Below are 23,116 nucleotides of genomic sequence, written 5' to 3'. Positions count from 1 at the left end.
TTATGTACCAGCTTGCACAAAGCGCTCTCCTGACAAAAACGATGACCCCTTGGACCATTATCGAATGTCAGGTAGCAAATACCTTTGCATCAATGCACTTGAGACCCTATCGTATTCCACCTTGTCAATCGTATTTGTAGATCCGAGACTCGATCCAACTGAGGGTTCATCAAAACATTTCCTGATAAGGCAATCATGACATCGGCGATAGTGACTACGTCCAAGTTACATGACGGAATATTTACAAGAAGTTAACGATCTTAGTGGTCTGGTCAGTTCCCATTGGTATCGCCGCCTCCACTGAGGGCTATCTTTTGGAACGGCAAGGTGACTGTGTGAAATAGAGATTAAACGTTTCCCAGGCCTCATGCATTCCGTTAGATATGCGCTATTTCATGATCCTCCGAGTCTTTTGCGGTGTTCTCGGTGCGCCAAAAAACATGCACTCTCCCCTTCAAACATGGTCTTGTGCGCTGGCAGACAAATTGCGTGTTCTCGTTAGATTTTTGGTCAATAGACCTGGCAATCTAAACGCAGTTGATCCGAAGTTTGGGAGCGACACAGCCATACTGAGCTACGAAACACTTTAGAATCGATAGGCTTGATTGGCCTTCTGAAAGTCATATGATCATAATAATAATAAAAGTTATAAGAATATGACTTCTTCCAGCTTTGCAATTGAAGAGCCAAATCCTAAAAAGTCTTGGAATAAAAACTACAGTGGAGTTGTAGTCATACTGATTGAAAGGTTTCAGCATTCCATTCAAAAGGCCAGCGTAAATCCAGTCAACCGTAAGCCTGTCTCAGCCTCTAAGATTCGGCAAACTGTCCGTTTATCATTACTACAGACGTGACCCCAATTTGGGCCGGATGACGACAGACCATACGCGTTTGACGTGTGTCCAGACGCCGACAATGCACCGATGACCAACGACTGTCAACCGTCGGCACACATGCTTCAAATAACCCCGGTTCGTGAATAAGCACTGATCACTGCTTTCAAGAGCGTGCCGTCCGCCAGGCAAAGAACCGCACCATTGATCGTGAAGTCTTTGTTTTCAACAAATGTGCTCCAGTGCAACCATACATTTGAAGAAGATCCGAGAGATAGCTAGAACAACCAAAGTCCGATATAGATAGGTACGAAGTGCGCTGCCTTTCACAGGTGGAAGCAAAAACAAAGATCATTCCCGTGCTCACAACAACATATACTGTACAAAACGGCAAAGAATAAAAGATTTTGCCAAGTGCAGCTTGAATACTTGTCCTTTTTACACGGTTGCACAGAAGAGAGGTTCCATCTTTGAAAGAACAGCGGCAAAACGCAAGATCACAATTGCTTCCAAGGTGGGAGGAAAAATAACACCGGACCAAAAGTATCACGAAGAGTGTTTGGTACTCAGTCGTTTGCGAACCACACAGGTGGATTGGTAGATGAATGCGTCCAAGAGACTGGCAACTAGTTGGGGGGAGGGAACAATGGAGTGGAGAGCATAAACACAGTCAGCCTAATAAACAATCAATGTACAATCAATATAGGCTACGAAATCGGACAATTCCCCAGTTCCATATTGCCATAACATTCACTCCCTTCCAAAGTCACGTGATCTACCCGTTCGAGTCCAAGCGAGGACTCAAGAACTGTACGCTGCAGAGGCTTCGCAACGCGCATGCCTTAATTCATTAGAAGCAGAATTCAATAGACAGGAGCTGACATGGCAAATGATGCACTGGCAACCACAGCCACTTCAGGATTGCCAGCTCAACTTTTCTACCACACGCGCAAATGTTTCAAAGGCATGCAATCGCTGTTAACAAAACGGAGCGACGGAGTTTAATCCTTCCTTCACGATAAAAGCATATCAATGAAATAGCCTGGTGGATTCAGATATAGGTAATCCATTTTTCGAGAGACCTTTCCGAAAAGAGAATAGTCCACCGAAGAATCCCCGTCGACTTCGACTTAGTTTAGGATCTCGAAGAATGGGCTAAATAACTCCAACCCTTTTTTGTGACGGATTACAATGTACTGCGTAGGGCTTACCGATCACAAAATTGTGCATTACGCGTGTTCAGGTCGTACGACAGTGAAGCATCGGTGTTGAACACTGATGTCATGCTGTCGATGATGATGATGCGATGTGCTCAGGTTTACGTTCACTTGGTGCAGCTGGGAGAGAGCAGCCTTATCTTACACCACCAGACGAGGTGAACTCAGCCCACTGTATAGCCCCTTCGTGCCCACACGAGTTCCCATGGAGTGCCCTCATAAGGGATACAAAGTTTGGAAGTCAAATGAGCGTCGTTTCGCATAACCTATAGACATGGCCCATTACACTGTGAGATAGTCTTACAGCTCGCTGTCACAAAATAAGGTTTCGTAATAATACACAGTGTGCGAAGGGATTGAGGGTGAGATGGCTCAGGTGGTTGGAGCGCGAATTTACTGGCTGGAAGATCCATGATTCGAACCCGACCTCTGCCTCCCGACTACCCCCGTCTAGGCTCGGGCAACCTGGCAGTATCCCAGTCCTGTACTTCCTTCGGGTGGCCTGGCAGCGAGGCACCAGAAGGGTGTCACAACTGAACGAAGAGGTTGAACATGTTTCGGGTAACGACTACAAGCGGCTTAACATTGTCCTACCACGAAAGCCTCCAAGAATAGTAATGTTAAACAGCAGCAATAGGTGAAAAAGGTCGTGTGGCATGCAAGCTAAGGTAAAAAAAAATCCGGAGGCTACTCGGGTACACAAACTACAGAGGCCATGGCCTACAACTAAATTAAAACACATCTACGACGGTCTTCAGCAGCCGACCTTAGAAACCAAATCGTAAGACGGTTTGACACAACTTGGTGAACGTGTCAGTGTGGCTGGAATGTGTGCACGGTATGCTCCACAGCCGAAACAATGGCTCCTTGAACTAAAAGAAACGGAATCAGAGACCTAGTGGTGAGGGTGGTCAAAATAGCCCCCATGACTACATTCACAGCCATCCTTCAACTGTCGTTACACTGTATAATATAGCAATTGGCACGTTCAAACGTTTTGACGGTGGAATTTCTAAAACCAAACTGAATGCTACCAGTGAATAGGTTTTTCGTTATCAGAGTATTTTTTGGATGACAAAATAACTTCGTCTGACGGAGATTCTGCAATCGAGAAAGGTTATTGAGTCATTTTTACGATCCCAACAAACCTTATTCAATAATACTCCAAAAGATAAGACAATCGTGGAAGAAGCCGGACCACGTTATGGAAATTGAAAAGCGTTTGCTCGTCTTAGCGAGTCAATCAGCAGGGGGAGGGTCATCTTTCTCAACTGACCGCCCTTCGAATGGGACAGTATAGAGCACAATTCAACAGGTCGACCAACAGAGACAACTCCCTCTCACAGACGCAAATGCCGGGGTTTTATACCGACCGTGATGGTGAACCTATGGCGTCAGCACATTAGCAGGCGGTTCTGGCATTTCACAGGACTCTTGAGCCATAATCACAGATATAACAGCAATCATGAAAGGTTGCGTTGGCTTAGCACTCAGTTTCACAGCGGACGGAAACGGACAAAACACTAAACGGTGAAAAATAAACTGAACAGCTTGAGTGATGACGGCAAAAGATACACTTACCGGTGAATACACCCCCGATAATTGCACAAGTATTGGTCAGAAAATGCAAGAAAGACCTGAAGAACAAGAAAAGTGTAAGTGCATCTTAGGCATCTAGTGAAAGACGAGGTAAGACGTGCGCGAAGCCCCTTAACCGCTGGTGTGAACAAGCATAGAAATGGGACTAGAGGAAACGTGCAAGGAGGAAACACTGAGTCAACAGAGAGAGAAGCAACGTTTTATAGCAGTTACGTATCACCAGTCAAAATCAATTAAGCTATTCCGTCTAAACGTCAGTTTTTCCGCTAATTCTGTCACGGGAACACCCAAATAAAAAAGGCCAACACGATGCAAAAAAAACTTGTCAGGAGGTGGCCTTCAATTGTGATACGTCCTTTCAGTGCCAAACCACCGGAGGAATGTTCACATTAGCATCCAGAACGAGTAGGATTTGAGCTGTCTCGTTCCAGAAGAGAAGCGTCAAATCTAAGTTCACATCGGGATAACACCGTCATTCGCTTAAACCACATGCGTCCTTACCAACTGCTCTGTCCCTGCCTCCATGCCAGCCAGTCACATGGCCACAAAGGCCGTCCTGTCCAACACTGGTATGCTAGCTTGTGTGTATCACTGAACCAATTTACCCATCCGCCTGCTGGGACCGTCCAAATGTGACACCCGTGTGATCGTACCGCCAATCCACCAATTTACCCATCCACCTGCTGGGCCTGTGACACCCGTGTGATCGTACCGCCAATCAGGATCACAATACTTGTCTCGGGACAACCGCAACCCGCACCAGCAATCCAACATTCCGGTTGCCATTATCTGGTGTGCAGACTTGGACGCTACATCGTGCCGGTCAGCGACAGACTTATGTACTTACTGACATCAAGAACGTGAAGTTTATTGTATAGTTTTGCCTACTTGTGTGCAAATACTACCGCAGGCTTTCGAACCCAATTCTTTCTTTTGATACTCGAGATCGTCACATCGTGGTTCCGTATCGGGAACTCAACAATGTGCACGGTATGAGTGAGGACCAATCAACGAGATGGGACAAGCGGTGCAAAGCACGGGTAGCACACGACCCCAACGATGAAGGTCGGATAGAGTAGGCAACACCCGCCGAAACGCTACGAATGAACACCTTCGTATTAGTTGTCAAACATGGTAATGAAAACAATACTGTCGCACGATGCAAAGCACTTAGATCGTTGAGGTTATGACAAATTTGCTGACACCCATACTCACTTATGCTCAAAAGAGATTTTGACAAGGAGAGGAGAAAGCTCATAGTTGAAGAATAGTCCAGGAATCCCCGAAGAATCGCTGGTCAACGGTGAACCTTTCGAATGCCACGTGACTGAATACTGGTTCGTATGGACCGTCGAAAGACTCTGTGTCTGGGTGGAGAGATGTCAGGTGAATGGGTTTGATAGAGTAAATAACTTCGAATGAAATACACTCATTTGCAAATCAATTTGGTTTTTCGTTTATGATGTCCTCCAGCTCAATGTACTGCACACAGGCCGCCTCATGATTCAGTTGGCACGATATTCAATATATCGCAGTATATTTTCATAAAGGAAACTACTCACAAGGTTGCTGAAAACTCTTCGACAGCCCACACCGGTTTCGCCCTTCTTGGGGCTCATCAGGTAGGCGCGGTCCCCGAGTTTCCGTCAACCTTATGATCTACTTGAACCCCAAATTGCACTGTTTTCGAGGAATACACCCATTTGCAAGTAAATTCGGTTTTCACGAGAGACTCAACTGAATCTCTCGTTTATGATGTCCTGAGCAACAAGCTTGAAAGTGAAGACCGTAGCTTCGAGAAAAAAGTACGAGAAAAGGGTGAAAATCGGTGTACGACTTACCGTGGTATTGTAAGAAACGTACATAGTCGGGACAAGTTTCATGTAGTAGGTAACCATCTGAGCAGCTGTGAAGGGAAGCACAATAAACAAACACGAAAGAGCTGGATTACAAAGCAAGCTTGTAACCAAGTGGCGAATGCTGACGTAGCTTGCGATTGCAGTGTGCTCAAACTACGGATCGGCTAGCAATTGCGGCAAACAAGCGGTTTAGCTTCGTCAGGTTTCGACCTTAAAATCTACTACGTTGTACTACACTTGCACGTGTGAGATTCGATCATGATGCGTGTGGATATAAACAGTTACCACAAGCCTGATAATTGTACGTCAACAGCCATTTTTCAACGGGCTGCGTGTTGCGTGGCGGATACATTAAAGCACGCACCTAAAATTCAAACCCCTGCAACTAAAAGAACCGGAAAACGTCCTATAACTATAATTTAACAGCAATGTCAATCCTTACAGACTCATTCCGAAAGGTAGTAATTCCTCTAAGTAACAGACGGTTAGCCCGCTGAACCTTTAGCTTTGCATTCCTTCCGTAGTTTGTCTAGGACATCCACGTCACGCATGTTTCATGCATATAGGATAGAGCCCCTGGTTTTGGTGTCAGTAAACAAACCCAGTAGTACACAAAAGAGTTTTTGTTTACCATCAAAAGGCTTTGTACGAGACGCGTCTCCCCTGAGCCGAGTCTAATGGGGTGATCGATCGTTCAGTTGTAGCACCCTTTTGGGTGCCTAGCTGCCATGCCACATGAAGGAGGCACGAGGGCTGGGATACTGCCAGGTCGCCCAAGCCTAGACAGGGGGAGTGGAGAGGCAGGGGTCAGGTTTGAACCACTGACCTTCCGGTGAGTAAATTCGCGCTCTAACCAACTGGTCCATCTTGGCGATCATAGAAAGAATCTTTCAGCGGACAACCAACTGGGTGAGCGCGTTATACCACATTCGTATACTCTGCTTGATAACAATATATCTTTGACTGTATGGACAGCGTACACTCCTCACCTTCTCTATGAACAAAATACCGCACAAGAAAACTTACGCTCCACTACGTTCATCGTTGTTCCGTCAAGCGGATTGGTTTGACCAGGGTACATGTTACCGAAAGCCAGTTTATCGATTTTGTGCGACATATTCAGCTGAAAGCAAGAGGCGCAAGTGGATCACTTCTGTAAGTGTACTGATGACATACTTCCGAGAAATCAATGGCAAAACAACCATAGTATGCACTCAAACAGTCACACAAATAGGAAGCTAACAAGTAGAGCTGACTGTAACTGCAATGTCCCCGATAGCCACACGACAAAGCTTACCTTCTGCCCGTCGAAACCCTGCAAATTATGAACATGTACTTGATCTGACGCATAGCTATTGCCCGGTGTAATGTGGAATGACCCGGCGACTTTGTTTACTTCCAGGCTTCCTTGAATGCGACATCCTTCGGAACCCAAGTTGGCAAGTGTATCGTCCCACTGTTCTTCACGGCATTGCTCAAAGACTGAGAGATTTTTCACTACCCAATGTCGCTCTTGATAAGCAAGTTGAATCTCTTTGCATGTATTGCAGCACCTGTGAGTAGCGGTGAGAAGCAAGTGTTGTGTGTTAGAAACACTGGTTAACAGAATTGTGGATAGAATTACGAATCATCCATGAAGGCTTATAGGTACGGAAAGTCGAATATAGGATAGGGCCTCGTAGAGCCACCAGTTGGGTATGAAAATAATCTGGTGGTCTGTACGAACAAGTCTACAGCTGTCACCGTCATCATCGGGACCAGTGTGCTAATGTCACGAAAACAAGCCATTGTAGTTGAATGAAGGGCAAACGTGGCACACCGAACAGTGATGTCTAAATAAGTTCCATTAACTGAACTGGGTTTCGAAATCGAAAAACATCGCTATTCAGCGTGCGAATCGAAGTTGGATAAACAATGCGTTCCAACGGGAAGCCTAGAATCCACTGGTTTGCGTTCAAGAAAACTCAACGACCATTTTACAGTACGGCCAGAGGAGTCCAAGAACCAGTAGTTTATTGTGCCTAATCCATACGAAAGGATTGGTAGCACGTACTCGTGCCATAATTAGGAGCAAGCAGAGAGCAACGCAAATGAAAATAAAGTTCCTCACGGCTGCTTTAGTACCACTTTAATTTGTCCTAGTTTGTATCTCTGGCCTCTGCACTATCAGATGCAATCTGTAAAGCGGTACGCGAAGTGTAAGGTGCTGAACAACGAAGATCCTGAGGTGACATTACTCATAGGATTGATGAAGTCTTTTGGAGAGCCCGTGACCGACTTCATCCTTCTGCAGGCTCATCATGTAAGCCTGTTCCCCGAACCAATCTCATTTCGTACTTCAGTGCTTATCCACATACACACCCGATTTGGTGTTCAAGTACGAAATAAAATTGTGGAAGATTCGGGGACTACGTCCATCTGATGAGCCCCAACAAAAGAATGAGTCAGTGGTAGGTTATCTAGGAACTTTTCTCAACCTTGTAAGTAGTGTTACATCAGAGAAATACTACGGTCCCAAATTACATCTGAGACGACCAGTGTACAGCTCGGTCAGTTGAAGAATACCATACGAGAGATTTCGCCGAGATATGGTTGAATCTCCTATTAACACCAACTTTGCGAACATCGTCATCATCGATAGCATAAAATCAGTGTTCAGCACCGATGCTTCACTGCCATACAATCATGATTTACTTGAAAGCCTTATTGTAAAGAAGAGAGTAAAAGTGGACGGGGAAGGGACTCAGCGCTGGCTTACCACAGTCATTCCGAGGTGTCTATACCTCCAGACATCCACTGAGGCAATCTGGATAGAAAATGACATTAAGAACGCCACTGACATCGATTTGCAGCCATATCTTTTAGTGTCTCCAACCAGGCACAGTGAGGATCACGCGGTCCCCATTCTAGAAGGCGAGTAGCACTGTCTTGATCACATGCCTATCACAGTGTTGTGCATATTTCGGAGCTTACATCGTCTTATACCACTGCATGGCGAACATGTAGCTCTACAATTAAGGCCGCAAAATATGCCAAACCCATCCTAACGTGCACACCGCTTAACACAACCAATAGCACGAACAGTTGGGGTACTCTCACCTGGTTTTCGGACCATCCACCAAAGCGGTAGGTCAGAGGTTGGTTGTTGTCAGATCCAAAGTTACCTGGAGTCACGAATTAGAGCTGAAAATCAGCTGAGGCAGAAAAGCCAACAAGCTACCCCAAGCGCTTTTAAAACCCCACTCTGAAGAGCCTGTAATGAGGACAACCGATTCTTTTTTCTGATGATAAAGATGCTGCCACTGGCCAGCTATAGAACCTTCCGGTGATAGCTGTTTCGAAACCTGTAGAAAGTTTGACCACTGGGGCATTGCAGAGTTACCCAGGCGTAGACAGCAACACTAAAGTCAGAAGTGAAGTCGGATCACGTACGGGTGTCCCGAACAGGAACAAACACTGTTCGATACCTAAATCAGTCCCGGGATGAAAGAATCGGAGTTTCAATATCAGATTTTACACGCACACATACCAGAGCACAAGAAGAACGGCTTTTGAGTGATCGATGAGTAAACACGCCGTGCGAAAACAGATGAGGAATCATTTGGATTCGTTGTTGATCTGTTCACCGAGCTTGGCAGTTGGATTGAAAACGTTTCATCACCAATCGAAGTGACATCGTCAGTGTGGGGTTGAGCGGGTGAATTCCTCCTCTTCTGCCTGTGTTCATATAGCTACTAAACCGCATCTAGTAGCTCTGAAGGCGATCTTCGCGTAGTTTGATTGGCCCCTGTTAATCTGAGTTGGTCTTAATCTCTTATCTGGTTGGTTCGTTGAGCGCATGCAATTCGACGGCTCTGTGGGGGATCGTTCTGTTGGATCCGATCGTTTTATTCTTGCTTTGTGGTCTAAATTTGTTCCGCTGATTGGTTGATTTGATAGTCCTCTGTTTTTAGAAGTTTTCTTCCTTTGATCTCATTAGTCCGTTTGTTGTCGCTAGGTTTCTTGATTTCCCAGGTGGCTCAGAGTCCCGTGACTGTGTCGTTCTTTCGCTCGTAATGGTTGATAGATTGGGTCGATATCGATGTTTATTAGTCGACTTATGTGTGGAGAACCATGCCTCGGCAAACTCTAGCTCCCGTTTTGTTCTTGTGTGAGCAAGTAGTTGAACACTGTCCTAATTGAACTCGTGTCTTTGTCGTCTTCGTGGATTGAGACAGGTGACATTGGGTCATGTCTTCTGCTGGCAAGCCTATACAGGCTTGTATTCTGGTAGCGAGTTTTCCTCCTGTTTGGCCAACATAGTGTTTGTCGGAGTCGTTATACTTGAGTCTGTAGACCACGTGCGTCTTCTTCACTGCGTTCGACCGTTATTTCGGAATGTCTCGTAGGGTCTTTGCTCTTCTTTTTCCTTCGCCCTCGTCGTGTTTCAATGCGTCTCGATCCCCTTGAATAGGATTCGAACCCAGCTCCGTTTGTGGCAATTGGGGTGGTTGCTGTAGTAGTTCAGAATCTGGTCTGCATGTGTTTCTTTCCTGTACACTCCAGTTTGCAGTTGGCCGTTTGTTGTCCTTGTGACGAGCACATCTAGGAACGCCACCTTTTGTTCTCTTCTGCTATCATTTTGAAGTGGATGTCGGAAAACACGTTGTTCACCAGTTCGTTCACCATGGCAGTTTATTTTTCATCACACTTAAAGTTTCGTCCACATACAGCATCCACATGAGATCAACAGTCTCTGGAGTTATCGCGGAAATTACAATGCAGAAACTGGAGCGGATCGTGCTACCAGATATCAAACCGAAAGTACGGGTACGATATGTGGACAATACATTTGCTGTTGTAACGAAAAATGAACTGTCACGAGTGAACGAACTGGTGAACAACGTGTTTTCCGACATCCACTTCAAAACGATAGCAGAAGAGAACAAAAGGTGGCGTTCCTAGATGTGCTCGTCACAAGGACAACAAACGGCCAACTGCAAACTGGAGTGTACAGGAAAGAAACACATGCAGACCAGATTCTGAACTACTACAGCAACCATCCCAATTGCCACAAACGGAGCTGGGTTCGAATCCTATTCAAGGGGATCGAGACGCGTTGCAACACGACGAGGGCGAAGGGAAAAGAAGAGCAAAGACTCTACGATACATTCCGAAATAACGGTCACTAACACTAAACGTGAACAAACATTTCAGCTACAAACACTGGACCAATATATTCACACTTGTGGATTAATATTTCGATCACCGGAGATCTGGAATACCAGGAAGTTAGAACTATTCTTGGTGTGGTGGTTCAACGGAATACGGAACTACGGAATCTCATTTTGAACTGTGAGTCAAGATTTACTTGTATTTTTTCTCCTTGTGACTTTGTATCTGGCTTACATTAGTAAGTTGCTCTGTTCACTAGAGACTCCATAGGGCCGTTAACCACTACAAGACATTCCAAAATAACGGTCGGATGCAGTGAAGAAGACGCACGTGGTCTACAGACTCAAGTGTAACGACTCCGACAATCACTATGTTGGTCAAACAGGAAGAAAACGTGCTACCAGAATACAAGCCTGCATAAGCTTGCCAGCAGAAGACATGACCCAATGTCACCTGTCTCAATCCACGAAGACAGAGAAAGACACAAGTTCAATTGGGACAATGTTCAAATACTTGCTCAACAGGAACAAAACGGAAACGAGAGTTTGCCGAGTTTACCTCACCCTCTTCTTCTTTCTCACTCCAAATACTTTGGAGTAAAGTCGCCAGGATGGCCACAACAGACTCACCACCTTTGAAGAATAGAGGATGCAAACCACCTGATTAAGGTGCGTTGCTGCGCAGAAGCAATTAGATTGTGCGGTGGACTTCCGTTGTCGATGGCGGAGTGATGTCGATGTACCACTAGGTAGCTGATCGTCACATGGTCTAACAGCAAGTTTACAGTTGATTTCCTTCCCGTCGCATGGTGACGGCTTGTGCTGGCCAGAAAACAATGTGTTCAGCACGTAATTGAAGAACTTGCTCCCTATTATCCGTGCGTTGAGCATCAACCCAGCATCGGTTGCCAAGATGAGTTCTTTCAGAACTTAGTCAGTCGACTTGGAGATTCACATCACCTACGGGAATCACGATATATGTATGTCTAACTGACGGAAGCAACCGTGACTAGTCTCGATAGAGGCTGTCTTCCTCATTCTCAGATCTGCCGTCTGTCGGAGCGTATGCTGACATGACAAACATAGTTCATCGCGTAGCGATGCGTTGATTTTGACTAGGCAAGTCAATAAAACAGCGCAGCTATTATTTCATGGAATCCAGTCCAATGAAGCGCATTTAGCTGCGGGACAAATTACAACTCCCATAATGTAGAAACCAAGAGCCAGCGCACCAGGATCATCAGACACCCGAGTAAAATGAGAACAATCCAGGTTTGTTCAGAGCGCTTGAGGTGTACGACCGAACTGGGATTCTATACAACATACATCTACACATACATTTACATACTTACATACATACACATACATCTATACAATATACATCGCCCAAAAGAAAGAGCAAGGTCTGAACAAAGGCCACCTGCTGCCAGTTTGACGTTACGCACAAACGTTGGAACGGATCTTTTGAATTTACTATAGTTTACTGGGTTGAATAGAGGATTACTTTGATTTATTTCGCCTGGCGGAGGCCTAAATACAGAGCAAAGGCCGGATGACTGACAGATAAATGGATCAGAAAGATTGAGTAACGGACGTGTGATGAGGAGCCCATGAATGATGGGGTGTAAGGAAGAACGAGCGCTACCGTAAAGCCAAAACCACACAAGTACTATGTATAGCTTTTCAGCTCTACTTCGTCGCAGCGGCAAAAGATGTCGTGGCCTCGCAGAAGCAACACAGACCCAACTTGTAAAACCGTCTCTTAACTCAACCCACTAGTCTAAGGAATCCTTGAGGCTGAGTAAGTAATTTTAAAAGTAGCTTATGAGCCTGCCTTCTGCCAAGTAGGTAACATTGCTGTGCGCTTTGAAGAAAACTGCATCCCAGATGAGGTCGCCCAGGAAGTGTGCAGCCCGAACTACCACAAGTCAAAGCGATGTCGCCCGTCTTCTCCACAGGTCCAAGCGTGGAAAGCCATGTCGGTTACGAAGGTGAATAGATACGGTGACAGTGAACAGCGCTACGATCCACTCAAGGGGCTAAAATCATGTGGAATGCTGATCATGTACTCCAAGATGACTTGGGGCACGAGAGAACAAAGCGAATGCCCATAATTTGTCATCCACAAACGGCATGCGCAGGGCCCGGTATGGTGCTACGTACAAGTGGCTACCACCAATGTGAACCCGCATCTATCGTACAGGCAGTGAAGCCACAAAAAGTGGCGGCTTCAGAACTACTGATGGAGTACGAAATAAACCAGAACCAAGATGAAATGTGTGAAGACGTGTCATAAGACTAACAGCCGACAACAGGACCGAAGCGGAGAAAACTTTGACAGGATATGCACCGCGTTTTTCGGAAGTGTAGTTCGGTGGGCAGAACAAGATACGCGGGCTTATCACCATCATAATACTGTCATGGGGTCATAAGAAAAGCCCCAAATGAAAGATCTACGCATCGTCAGCGCACAATCAGACATAAAAAGGAACGGCATAATGGACACGATAATGTGCCAAAATTAGGTTAATGTCAACAAAAGTAGTGAGTTAACCTACTTGCGCGTCTCACTTTCGGCACCATAGCATGACCCACAATAGTCCGGACCTTTGGTAACAACTTGTCCTTTAGATGGATTAGCACCTGAAAACAAACACGACAGAGATACACTACGTGTACACACAATGATATACCATCAAGCCTGGTCGCACTTATTGGGGACCCCGTAGTGTCAATGCGAGTTTTGTAGATTTGTTGGTTCACGTCGATTTTCTGCTCGCCGGTAGAGTCCATCGTGTCCAAGTTTAGCACTGAATCTGGTTTAAACCAAACAACCATGCTCACTTGTGCAAGGTATGAAAAGATATGAAACATCGAGCTCGATCGAAAGCTTTCTACCTCGATCGATATCCACGACAATCTCCTGTTTTGCTTGTGGCGTAGTGTACGCAATAAGTTCCGAAAAGAATAGGAAAAGTATCACAACGCTGCTAAGAATGGAAACTTCGTACAGTCATATGGTCAACTTATGATCATACCCAATGCGCCGGAGACAGTTTGTACACGAAAATCTTTTAAAGGCTTCGCGAAAGCATCAAATTGACACCAAAATCCGTTTGAACCCATGTCAGGAGGGCTTCCTAAAATTGAAAACGGTCACATTATTCCAGTAATACTAAAAAAGATGGACTTAGTTACACAAAAAAATGGAACGTCCTCTTTTGCGAACGCCACGATAACAGGCAAAGTGTAGCGCCTAGAATCAAAATCCGCGCTCCGGGGACACGAACTCCCGTATTGATACACGGGATCGAGACTTTCACCCATGTTTCCCAAGTGTATTTTGAACTTTTTGATCACTAGCTTCCACTCACCTACAAAGTTCGAGTGAAGAAGGGTGTAGCGCTGCTCTTTACGTTCTGTCCGCCAATAAGCTCGCCACCGTGAGGGCACCTAATAAAAAATCTGAAGGATATTACAGCTGCTTCTTGATGAAACATTGAAACATGGTTGCTCCACGCAACTGCTGCCCAATAAATAGGTGCGCTCTAATCCTGAAAACCTCGTGCACTTGTGAGGACAACGTTGAAAATTCCTCTGCCTAACCCTGTTCATACAAGGCGTGTTTTTCGGGTGCCCGCGGAGGTGGTGATAGTCTGGAGGAATTATTCCAGGTGTCTCCAGATGCATTCCATAATCAGCAGGTTTGATACCGGCGACCATCTTCGTGGCAGTCCATTGGGTACGCTTAATTTGGGTTACGTCCACCATGCGCCCTGATTAGACAACTTGGCTCTCCTATTCAAGAAACGGTCTTAAACTCCAATGAGTCTCTGAAAGCCCAAGCGAGTAATAAAGATGGAGGTAGTCCGAAATATTCATAGAGTGATGAATGCCGCTTTTATTTGTGGAGTGGGAGTGACACGCTCGAAAGCACTCAGATACTCACTCGCGCCAGTCATGACAAGCGAATTAACTGAGTCTCCTCCAAATGATATACGGAGGCCTTTTTCGTTATTCGGAGGGTCTTGCAGGTCCAGTGACCACTTATTCTTGGCATCGAATTTCACTGAGAGTCCAAGCTTCTGGGCCGTTCACAAATGTATACATGAACGTGAAAGTGCTCCTGGAAAGCCGTTTTAGTAAACCAGAAATGGGAATGGGCTTAAGACACGGGTTTGAGTGGCAATGGTAGGGGCCGTTGTGGTCGAAGGGTAGGTTCATCTGATGTCCACCTGGGATGTCCTATCCAAATGACCGAAGGTGGAATTTCCACTTGGATCCCATGAGCCTCGTGTGGAACTCGAATAAAGGTCATTGAGAAGTTTTAGAATATGACACCCGGCATGCTCTTGTCCTGGGGATGTGTTAAGCTGTCCATGAATGCTTGCATATTTGTCAAACCTTGCTCACGGTATATTAGGTTTTTGGTGATGAGGTGGTTCCCATAGCCCACTTTAGAATGCATTCGATCGCTTTGCTTGGTGTTTTAAAGCACACCGCTTTGGTGTAAGTTGAAGAGGTCTTGGTTAGTTTGATAAGTTAGAGAAATTCACAGTGTTTTAACCCGGTTTTCCCTTTGACCTTCTGGTACAAGGTTTTTCAATTGATTACTAACGATGGGTGCCTCTAGAAACTTTCGTCCTTTTGTGTTGAGTTGTGAAAACTTGCTTGACACAGAGGGTACTTGATAAAGTGTACTTCAAAAGTGCACTTCAAATCTTGGCTACTTTTATTGGCCCCCCAACTAATGCCAAGCAGGAACCTCGAAATCTTGGTTTCAATTATTGGGCGAAGTTGTCATCGCTCCTATGACACAATTAGAAGAACACGGCTCGTGTGCGCGGCTAACAATTGGCCCGAATTTCACCACGCCTAATCATCTGGCGAGATGCTACGTAGGTAGACCATAAAGGACAGTTAAATGAACCTAGCTCATATGCACGTTTAACAAGCGCTGGTCAAAAGTTAGTAGTCAAACTGGGACGAGGTGGAAAGTTGGAACGTGTTGTGCGTTTTCATGACCACATAAGTCCTGGAAGGAATTATGCGGATTCCTCGATACGCAGTGTTCAGTGGGCTGCGGGTGTGCTGAATTCAAGAGAAGGTTATCTTGCTATCGCCTTGAGGTAGGTATGGTTCACAACAAACTGACTACACTAGTTACTCTATAAAGAGGGAATTTCTTTTACCGGAATTCGCATCTTTCTTGTCATGTGTCAGACAAGGTGCCTCTTAATAATAATAATAATAACAATAATAATAATAATGTTTTTCAGCTTCTAACGATCTGATTTTGCTTCAACTAGATATTATCCCCTCTCAAAAAAGAAGTAGTAACCGTGCTCTTCCACTACCGGTATAAAGGTGACCTCGTTTGCGGCACCGTCCCTATTCCGCTCAATCCTCCGTACCCACAAAAACATCCACTCACGGTTTTTTCTTACTGTAACATTATGATCATGCCTGACGGCATGCCACCAATTGGTTGGAAACAAACAATATTATTACTTCTGTTACATTGCATTCTCTGTTCGTAGCCAAAGAATTCCCTCAACCTGGAGGTAGGTGAAATTCAGCCCTTTGAGTAGGACAGCGATAAACGAGATCATAGTGTGAACAACCGAGTAAGACTCCAATATAATCAACGTAAACTCACGAAACACTTGTCCAACGACCCGAGCAAACCTCTTACCTATTCCTCCATACCCAGATCTATAGATACTGCGAACCACTGCAAGTTGTAGAGCCTATGTCGCACCCAGTATCCATTCAACATTAAAATCTATCCAAATGGTATCAGTGCATCCCATTTTATCCAGCATTCGCTGAAACACTTTTCAAGTATGGCTCCACTGGCCGAATCTGGAGCTGAATATGCTAAAGCATATCCACCATACAGCTTCAACTTGAGTATCCTCCATCGGCGATTTATGCAGTCAGCGGCTGTCTTACCCAGGTGCATGTCCTCTTGAGCGCCGTTGATTTCGTGTTTATCGTATCCAGGTCTAAACCTTTTTTCAACCACCGTCTCAAGGTAATTCTATAAGTTCTCCCACAATTTCAAGCCGTTTGACAAACGCTTTATCTCCTTCTTGCGGCTTTAAACTGCGGGAAAGCGAAAGTTTTTTTGCTCGTTGTGATTCTATCCGGAAAACGTCTTTCGGAACCTGCTGTGCCAATCCGCTTGCATCACTGTTCTAACTGCGCTGGATAATGTCCTCTTCAGTCCATTCCCTTTTTTGAATGAGTGTGTTGTTCACCTGCAATTCCCATTAAAACTGAATGACTTTCATAGATAGCTGTACTGGCATCCGTATAATATTGTGAATTATTCGTACGCATGAAATTAAACTACAAGTCAGTTGTCTAGACGGCATATACTTACGCGTACCTCTTTCTGCTCATCAACATCAACCCAAAATATCACTTATCTGGCAACACATGTGTGGTGGGTAGAGTCTTAATTATCTCTGAGCCACTACATGAATCTGAGTGCAAGTGGGGTACCTGGTAGCCCTGCCTGCTAGCGCCTGGCTACCCCTCAATTACGGATGCAGTTTACTTACTCATCTGCCGCATTCATCACAGATTCGGCTACATTTTGGTTCACTGCTAGGATGTGAGCCTTTGAGGACTAAAGCGGTTTCCAGCAGTAAAAGCGTAGCGGATTGTTCGATGACGATTAAAATCTAACTTTCAATTCCAATGACAATCTAGGGGAATTTTGACCCCATAAGAGGTTTTACCGTATGCCAAAGTTGCTTCAAAAACGCTGCTTTACTTACGAATATCTTACGTGAAGCGTTCAAAAATCATGTCATTATCACCGAACCCCCATCCACGGAGCACCTATGGCGAGCAATGCTTTAAAATACCATAATATATCATACATTTCGGGTTTGAGTACACAACACTCGCTCATCAAATGACAGCTCGTCTCAAAGTTTACCTTCGCGTCATGCACCTCTTTGGGCATCCACGTCTTGGAGGAGCTAACAGCTTGATACAAAATAATTCAAAGGGCCACGCTTGGTGGTTATATAAGAACAAAAAGAAGGCAACTCAGTAACACTAGTTTACAGTTAAAAACAGTTATTAAATACAATTTTACTGAGTCCTTCAGCGGTTCATCACGAGGACCGATGACCAGGAAACTGGGGACCTACTTCCTATGCTCGCACCTATCCTTTCGCGGAACGCAAAAATCGCTGAAATTATGTCATTTGGTACGCCTGCTCACCATGAAGTCGCTCATACTATATGTAGCATGCAACTTTTTCCAACACACGAGTCCCCTTACGATATAACTAATCCAGTCCACCGACAAAATTTTACGGGGGACCAACCAATTTTCACTTATGAATAATACGTTTTAAAATCGCAATTAAGGCAACCTGCTGTCCATTGCGAGTGAAGCTCAGCGATGATGATATTAAAAATCAACATCTCAGTGTCGATCTCAACGACGTTTCGACAATTTATATTTTCGTGTGAGCCGTTTTTGGCCGCTGGGCCAAGTTTGTACATGCTGCTGCGTCGCGTATCACCTGAAGACTGCAGAAAATTTCGCCCGATATCTGAACAATCTGACTGATTTCTGTGCCGTTAACCCTGTATATGGTATATACCCGCACTCTGACTGCCCTGAAGCTCAGCGATGATGATATTAAAAATCAACATCTCAGTGTCGATCTCAACGACGTTTCGACAATTTATATTTTCGTGTGAGCCGTTTTTGGCCGCTGAGCCAAGTTTGTACATGCTGCTGCGTCGCGTATCACCTGAAGACTGCAGAAAATTTCGCCCGATATCTGAACAATCTGACTGATTTCTGTGCCGTTAACCCCTGTATATGTATATACCCGCACTCTGACTGCCCGCATACGCACATTTCTCAGCAATTTAAAACTCAACTTATTGCCTCCAAAAGGCGTCGCTAATTTACTATCCATCTTTTGCTAATACTCACTCATCTATTACTGCTAAATTCATGATTTCTGCCAACTCGTTTGTCCATGGAACCGCTCATTAATTTAGCATCTAATGCCCTCGTCCGCCTGTACTACTGCTAATCCAATACATACTGCCGGTGTTGTGACAGCCTTGAACATCCTTTGAGTTCCTTGGCCGCCCATATCGCACAGAGTGAGTCAGTAATAATCACCATCATAGCAAAACCCAACAGATAATTTCAAGATGTTCCTGCGTGTCTAGAGAACCTGCCCCTGACATTTCTCCCACAGGATTATCCCCACCCGACGTCCGAGCAAGAGCTCCCTGTTGATCTTGATGACAGAACCGAATAACCAAAGATGGAGATAGTTGAGATCTTTCGAAGGCTGGCTAACCTTCAGAAATTCGGTAGCGCTACAGACCGGAAACTCCGAAACTCCGCTAGACCTCTCCACTATCCAGTGAATCAGGAAGGGCCCACTAATTCTGGCTATACGACGATGGCTTTGAAAAGCAGCAAACGTCTCCACTATATCAACGTCTCTCGGAGCTACCCAATCTCTGCGTGGGTGTGTTTCAGAGAAGAGTACCCAAATTTGAAGACAAACCCTTACGTTGTTAGAAATTCGTCAATGACTTCACAAATGTGAGTGCTCCTTATGTGTTACTTCTTCCGGCTATCTCGATAAGTGTGTGAGAAGGCAAAAACACGGGGCCGTCGATCACTGTTTGATACTTGTGCCTGTGTGCGGATTCCGGTCTCAGCGATCCGTCAGTGACTTCCAGCATCACCTCCACCATCACGGTAGCCCACGACGCCGGGCACTCTGATGTAATAATTTTATTGGATGCTCAAAAAGCATTCGACCAGGTCCCTTGTTATATCTGCTGATTTGCCAATCTGTTATATCTTACTGCTGACTCGCTACGGTGCCTAATAGTGGAAAAAAGACTCAGAATGGAACACAACAGATATGTCCTCAACAAGCGAGTATGAGAGCATGAGTGCATGCGAATGCGAAAGCACAACGGTCTGAAGCTAGTTATTGGAGGGACACTGTCTAACTTGTTGTTATAACGCACGAGGCTGCAACGCGCTGCGTGTTGGAGGGGGGCGTTGTCTCTCTGATTAACATATAGCGGAGCCGATAGTCTCAGTAGATTTCGGGCACTCACTGGTTGACTTCAGGAATCTGGCCTTCCTGATTAATCCCGCTTTTGGCCGTTCAACGTAAGGTTTTTGACGAGGATCAATTTGTGAAGGTTCAATCGGTTTTCTAGCATGATTAGTACGACGTTTTGGTTGCAGCAATGAACATATCTTGAGCGGTACATGCGAGGCAGTGGCTACAGGTGCTGGTCTTTAGGGGTCAAATGTTTCAGCACCAGGTTCATATTTAGTAAAGGTTCTCCGCCTTTGAGATCGGGCACTCAGTAAACCGTAATTGATTGACATATCGTTTCAATATCAGCGATCCTGCCTGAACGCTCTAGATTACCTGATCGATTCTTTTGAGAACGACTTCAACAGTCCATCTTTGGTGCTCGGATAGATAGTCCCTGACAAGCACACGGTCGCCAGGCCGGAATGTTGGCTTCCCTCCTGTCGGTGACTGAGAACACGTAAGTGATGATGCGTAATTCTCAACTGTCTGCTTATCATAGCCTTTGCTGAAGAGCGACTGTTTGGAGACTGGATTAGGAGTTGCTCTACATTTCAGCGGCAGCCTATCGTGGTCCATTCCCCTTCTGCCTTTATCAACGCACGTTTAAAGGTGCCAACGAAACTTTCTTCTTGAACGTTGGAGTAGAGATGGAATAATGGAGAAGTGATGTCGCGTCTTCAAACGAACTCGCCAAACTGATGGGATGTGATCGGACACAATAGTATCCGGGGTAGCCGATATCAAAAACAAATGCTGCAGCTTAGTGGTGGTTGCCATTGTTGTTCCCTCATACATAATAAGGACCTCAGGTTACTTACTGAATACATCGACAACGATGAGGAAGCTTTGTCCTTTTATTGGTTCGGCAAAATCCACATGGATGGCCAACCAGGGTTTTTCTGGTTGTAGCCAAGGCTGCGGCGGATGTCAGTTGGGTAACCTCTGGGCAGCTGCACAACGAAAACAACTCCAACACACCTGTTCCACGCGCTCATCCATACTCGGCCTGTGAACGTAGCTGCGACCAAGAGGCTTCATGAGGCTTATCTCTGGATGTTCTTGTGGACGTGTGCCAAGACTCGTTGGCGAAGTTCGGTGGGAATGACGATTCGGTCGCCAAAGAGAAGGCAGCCATTGGCAACAGACAATAGTCTCCATCGCTGAAAAAGTTTCCGTAGTTCCCCTGATCGACACGTTTTTGGCCAGATTGATTGGTGGTACTGTATTTTCTTTTGTTGTATGCTGTCACTTCTGGTAGCCTTTCGGACCGCGTCAAAAATCACGGCTGTTTGGTTTATGGTCTCCAACATCACAGCACCAACTTCCGGTTCAACGGCAACGGTTGCTTTGACGGTGTCTTCTGGTTCCATTTCGTGAGGAGCAATCAAGCGCGCTAGCTCATCGGCCTGCCCAAATTTCTCGGTTGAGGCATATTTTATAGCAACGTTGTAGCCGAGCAAAATCGTGCCCCATCGTTGTAGACGACTGGCTATGTATACCGGGATACCTTTCTTGGAACCGAGTATAGCCAGTAGTTGTTTGTGGACAGTCACGAACGTGAAGTGTCGGCCATAAAGTATTTTACAGAACTTCTTCATCCCAAAAATGATTGCTAGCGCTTCTTTGTCAACTTGGCCGTAATTCCGCTTAGCTGGAGCCAAGGGCATTGTATGAGCGATCGGCTTTTGCGTATCGTCAGGAAAAAGGTGAGCAATGACTGCACCAACTCCACGGTTCGATGCGTCAGTTGTGAGAACGATAGGCAGTTGGGGGTTGAAGCGCGTGAGTAGAAGTTCGGACTGCAGCAGCGTCTTCACTTCTTGGAATGCAAAACGACAGTCGCGTGATCAACCTCACCGCCATCCTTTGTTCAAAAGCTGGTTGAACGATTAACGCGAGCGATGCATAATTGGCAGGAAGGCGCTGGAGTAGCTAATCAACCCCAAAAATACTTGAGTTCAGCAACATTCGATGGTGAGAGCATTCTCACAACTGGGTCGATAGTAGGTGGGTCAGTTCGACGGCCATTTCAGTCAATAATAAAACCAAGGCATTTCATGGAATTTAAGATAAACTCAAATTTTTCTTTCATAAGCCGAAACCCGTGATCATTTACCCTCCGAAGGACAGCGTTCAGTCGGGACAGAAAGTCTTCTTTTGTGGCCCCAAAGACGATGATGTCAAGGTATGCGGCAACTCCGGTCAGATCACCCAGCATTGTGTCCATAATCTGCTGAAAGATGGACGGTGCAGTTTTCACTCTGAATGGCACTCGAGCGTACTGAAATAGGGCACGGTGAGTATTGATCGTCAGAAGGTGTCTGGATTCCTCTGCAGCTTCACCATGCAGGTAGGCTCCTGAATGATATAGATTTGCAAACTGAGCGCCGCCGTTCATCTTGGCAAAAATATCATTAGGTAATGGCAGTGGATAGCAATGACTGTCCAGGGCATCATTCAGACCTGTAGAGTAATCGGCGCAGCTACATGCAGCACCCTTTGACTTTTTGACAACCAAGATTGGTGCAGCCCATGGGGAGTAACTCACGGGCCTCAGGACTCCAAAGCCTTTAAAGCGCTTGAGTTTGGCATCAAGGATTGTTATGACCGCGTATGGAACTGGCTTTTTAGGTCTGAAAACTGGCTGGACTTCCGGACACAGATGGAGCACCGCTTTGCTTTGGAGCAACATCCAGGACCTCCTCAGAAAACGTCTTCATATTTCTGTTGTAGTCTTAGGATCGCGGCATCGACGGGCTTACTCGCCCCGGATACTCAAGGTTTGGGTTGGTTTTGATTTGCATAAGCTGTCCATTGACAATGTTGAAAGATGCGACCGATCCACTCTGTCTATGCCCAGGAGATTTGGCTCACAATCAGCAAGATGGACAATACCACAATCACGATGGCCTTCTATCTAAATCTCACGTTCAAATTCATCAAGTAGTTGAAGCCTACCACTCAAAGCATTGCTGGCAGTCTTCATTGTCTGTCTGAGTTCCGGTAGTCCGATCTTTCTCCAGGTGCGCCGGGAAACCATCGCGATATCGGAAGCCGTGTAGATTTGCAGCCGAGTTGTGCTCCCTTCTGCTCTGAGCTGATAGTCTCAGTAGATTTCGAGGATTCAGTGGCTGCTTTTATAATAATAATAATAATAATAATAGCCGTGTAGTTTGCAGCCGAGTTGTGCTCCCTTCTGCTCTGAGCTGATAGTCTCAGTAGATTTCGAGGATTCAGTGGCTGCTTTTATAAATATAATAATAATAATAATAATAATAATAATAATAATGTATATTCCCAACTTGTGGGCGGCATGCCGTCTGGCCTGGCCAT

At 45.5% G+C, this 23,116-nt stretch overlaps 2 protein-coding genes across 2 annotated transcripts; one reads left to right on the top strand and one right to left on the bottom strand.

Moving 5' to 3' along the window:
• Positions 1–1,048: 1,048 nt before the first annotated feature.
• On the bottom strand, positions 1,049–22,475 carry T265_04688 (hypothetical protein; the record flags this gene model as incomplete). Its single annotated transcript, XM_009169492.1, has 10 exons — positions 1,049–1,459; positions 3,632–3,687; positions 4,865–5,016; positions 5,491–5,555; positions 6,535–6,631; positions 6,806–7,061; positions 13,220–13,304; positions 14,036–14,114; positions 21,106–21,582; positions 21,900–22,475. The coding sequence occupies 10 exons, from the start codon at positions 22,473–22,475 to the stop codon at positions 1,380–1,382; spliced, it is 1,923 nt and encodes a 640-aa protein (XP_009167756.1).
• Positions 12,709–12,957, top strand: T265_04687 (hypothetical protein; the record flags this gene model as incomplete). The annotated part of the gene is made up of 1 exon (XM_009169491.1): positions 12,709–12,957. One exon carries the CDS (start codon positions 12,709–12,711, stop codon positions 12,955–12,957), a length of 249 nt encoding a protein of 82 aa, XP_009167755.1.
• Positions 22,476–23,116: the final 641 nt, after the last annotated feature.

The sequence above is a fragment of the Opisthorchis viverrini genome (assembly GCF_000715545.1).
Source record: "Opisthorchis viverrini unplaced genomic scaffold opera_v5_81, whole genome shotgun sequence".
In the NCBI taxonomy this organism is placed as follows: domain Eukaryota; kingdom Metazoa; phylum Platyhelminthes; class Trematoda; order Opisthorchiida; family Opisthorchiidae; genus Opisthorchis; species Opisthorchis viverrini.
The sequence above is the reverse complement of the archived record's forward strand: the minus strand, read 5'-3'. Positions and strand labels throughout refer to the sequence as shown.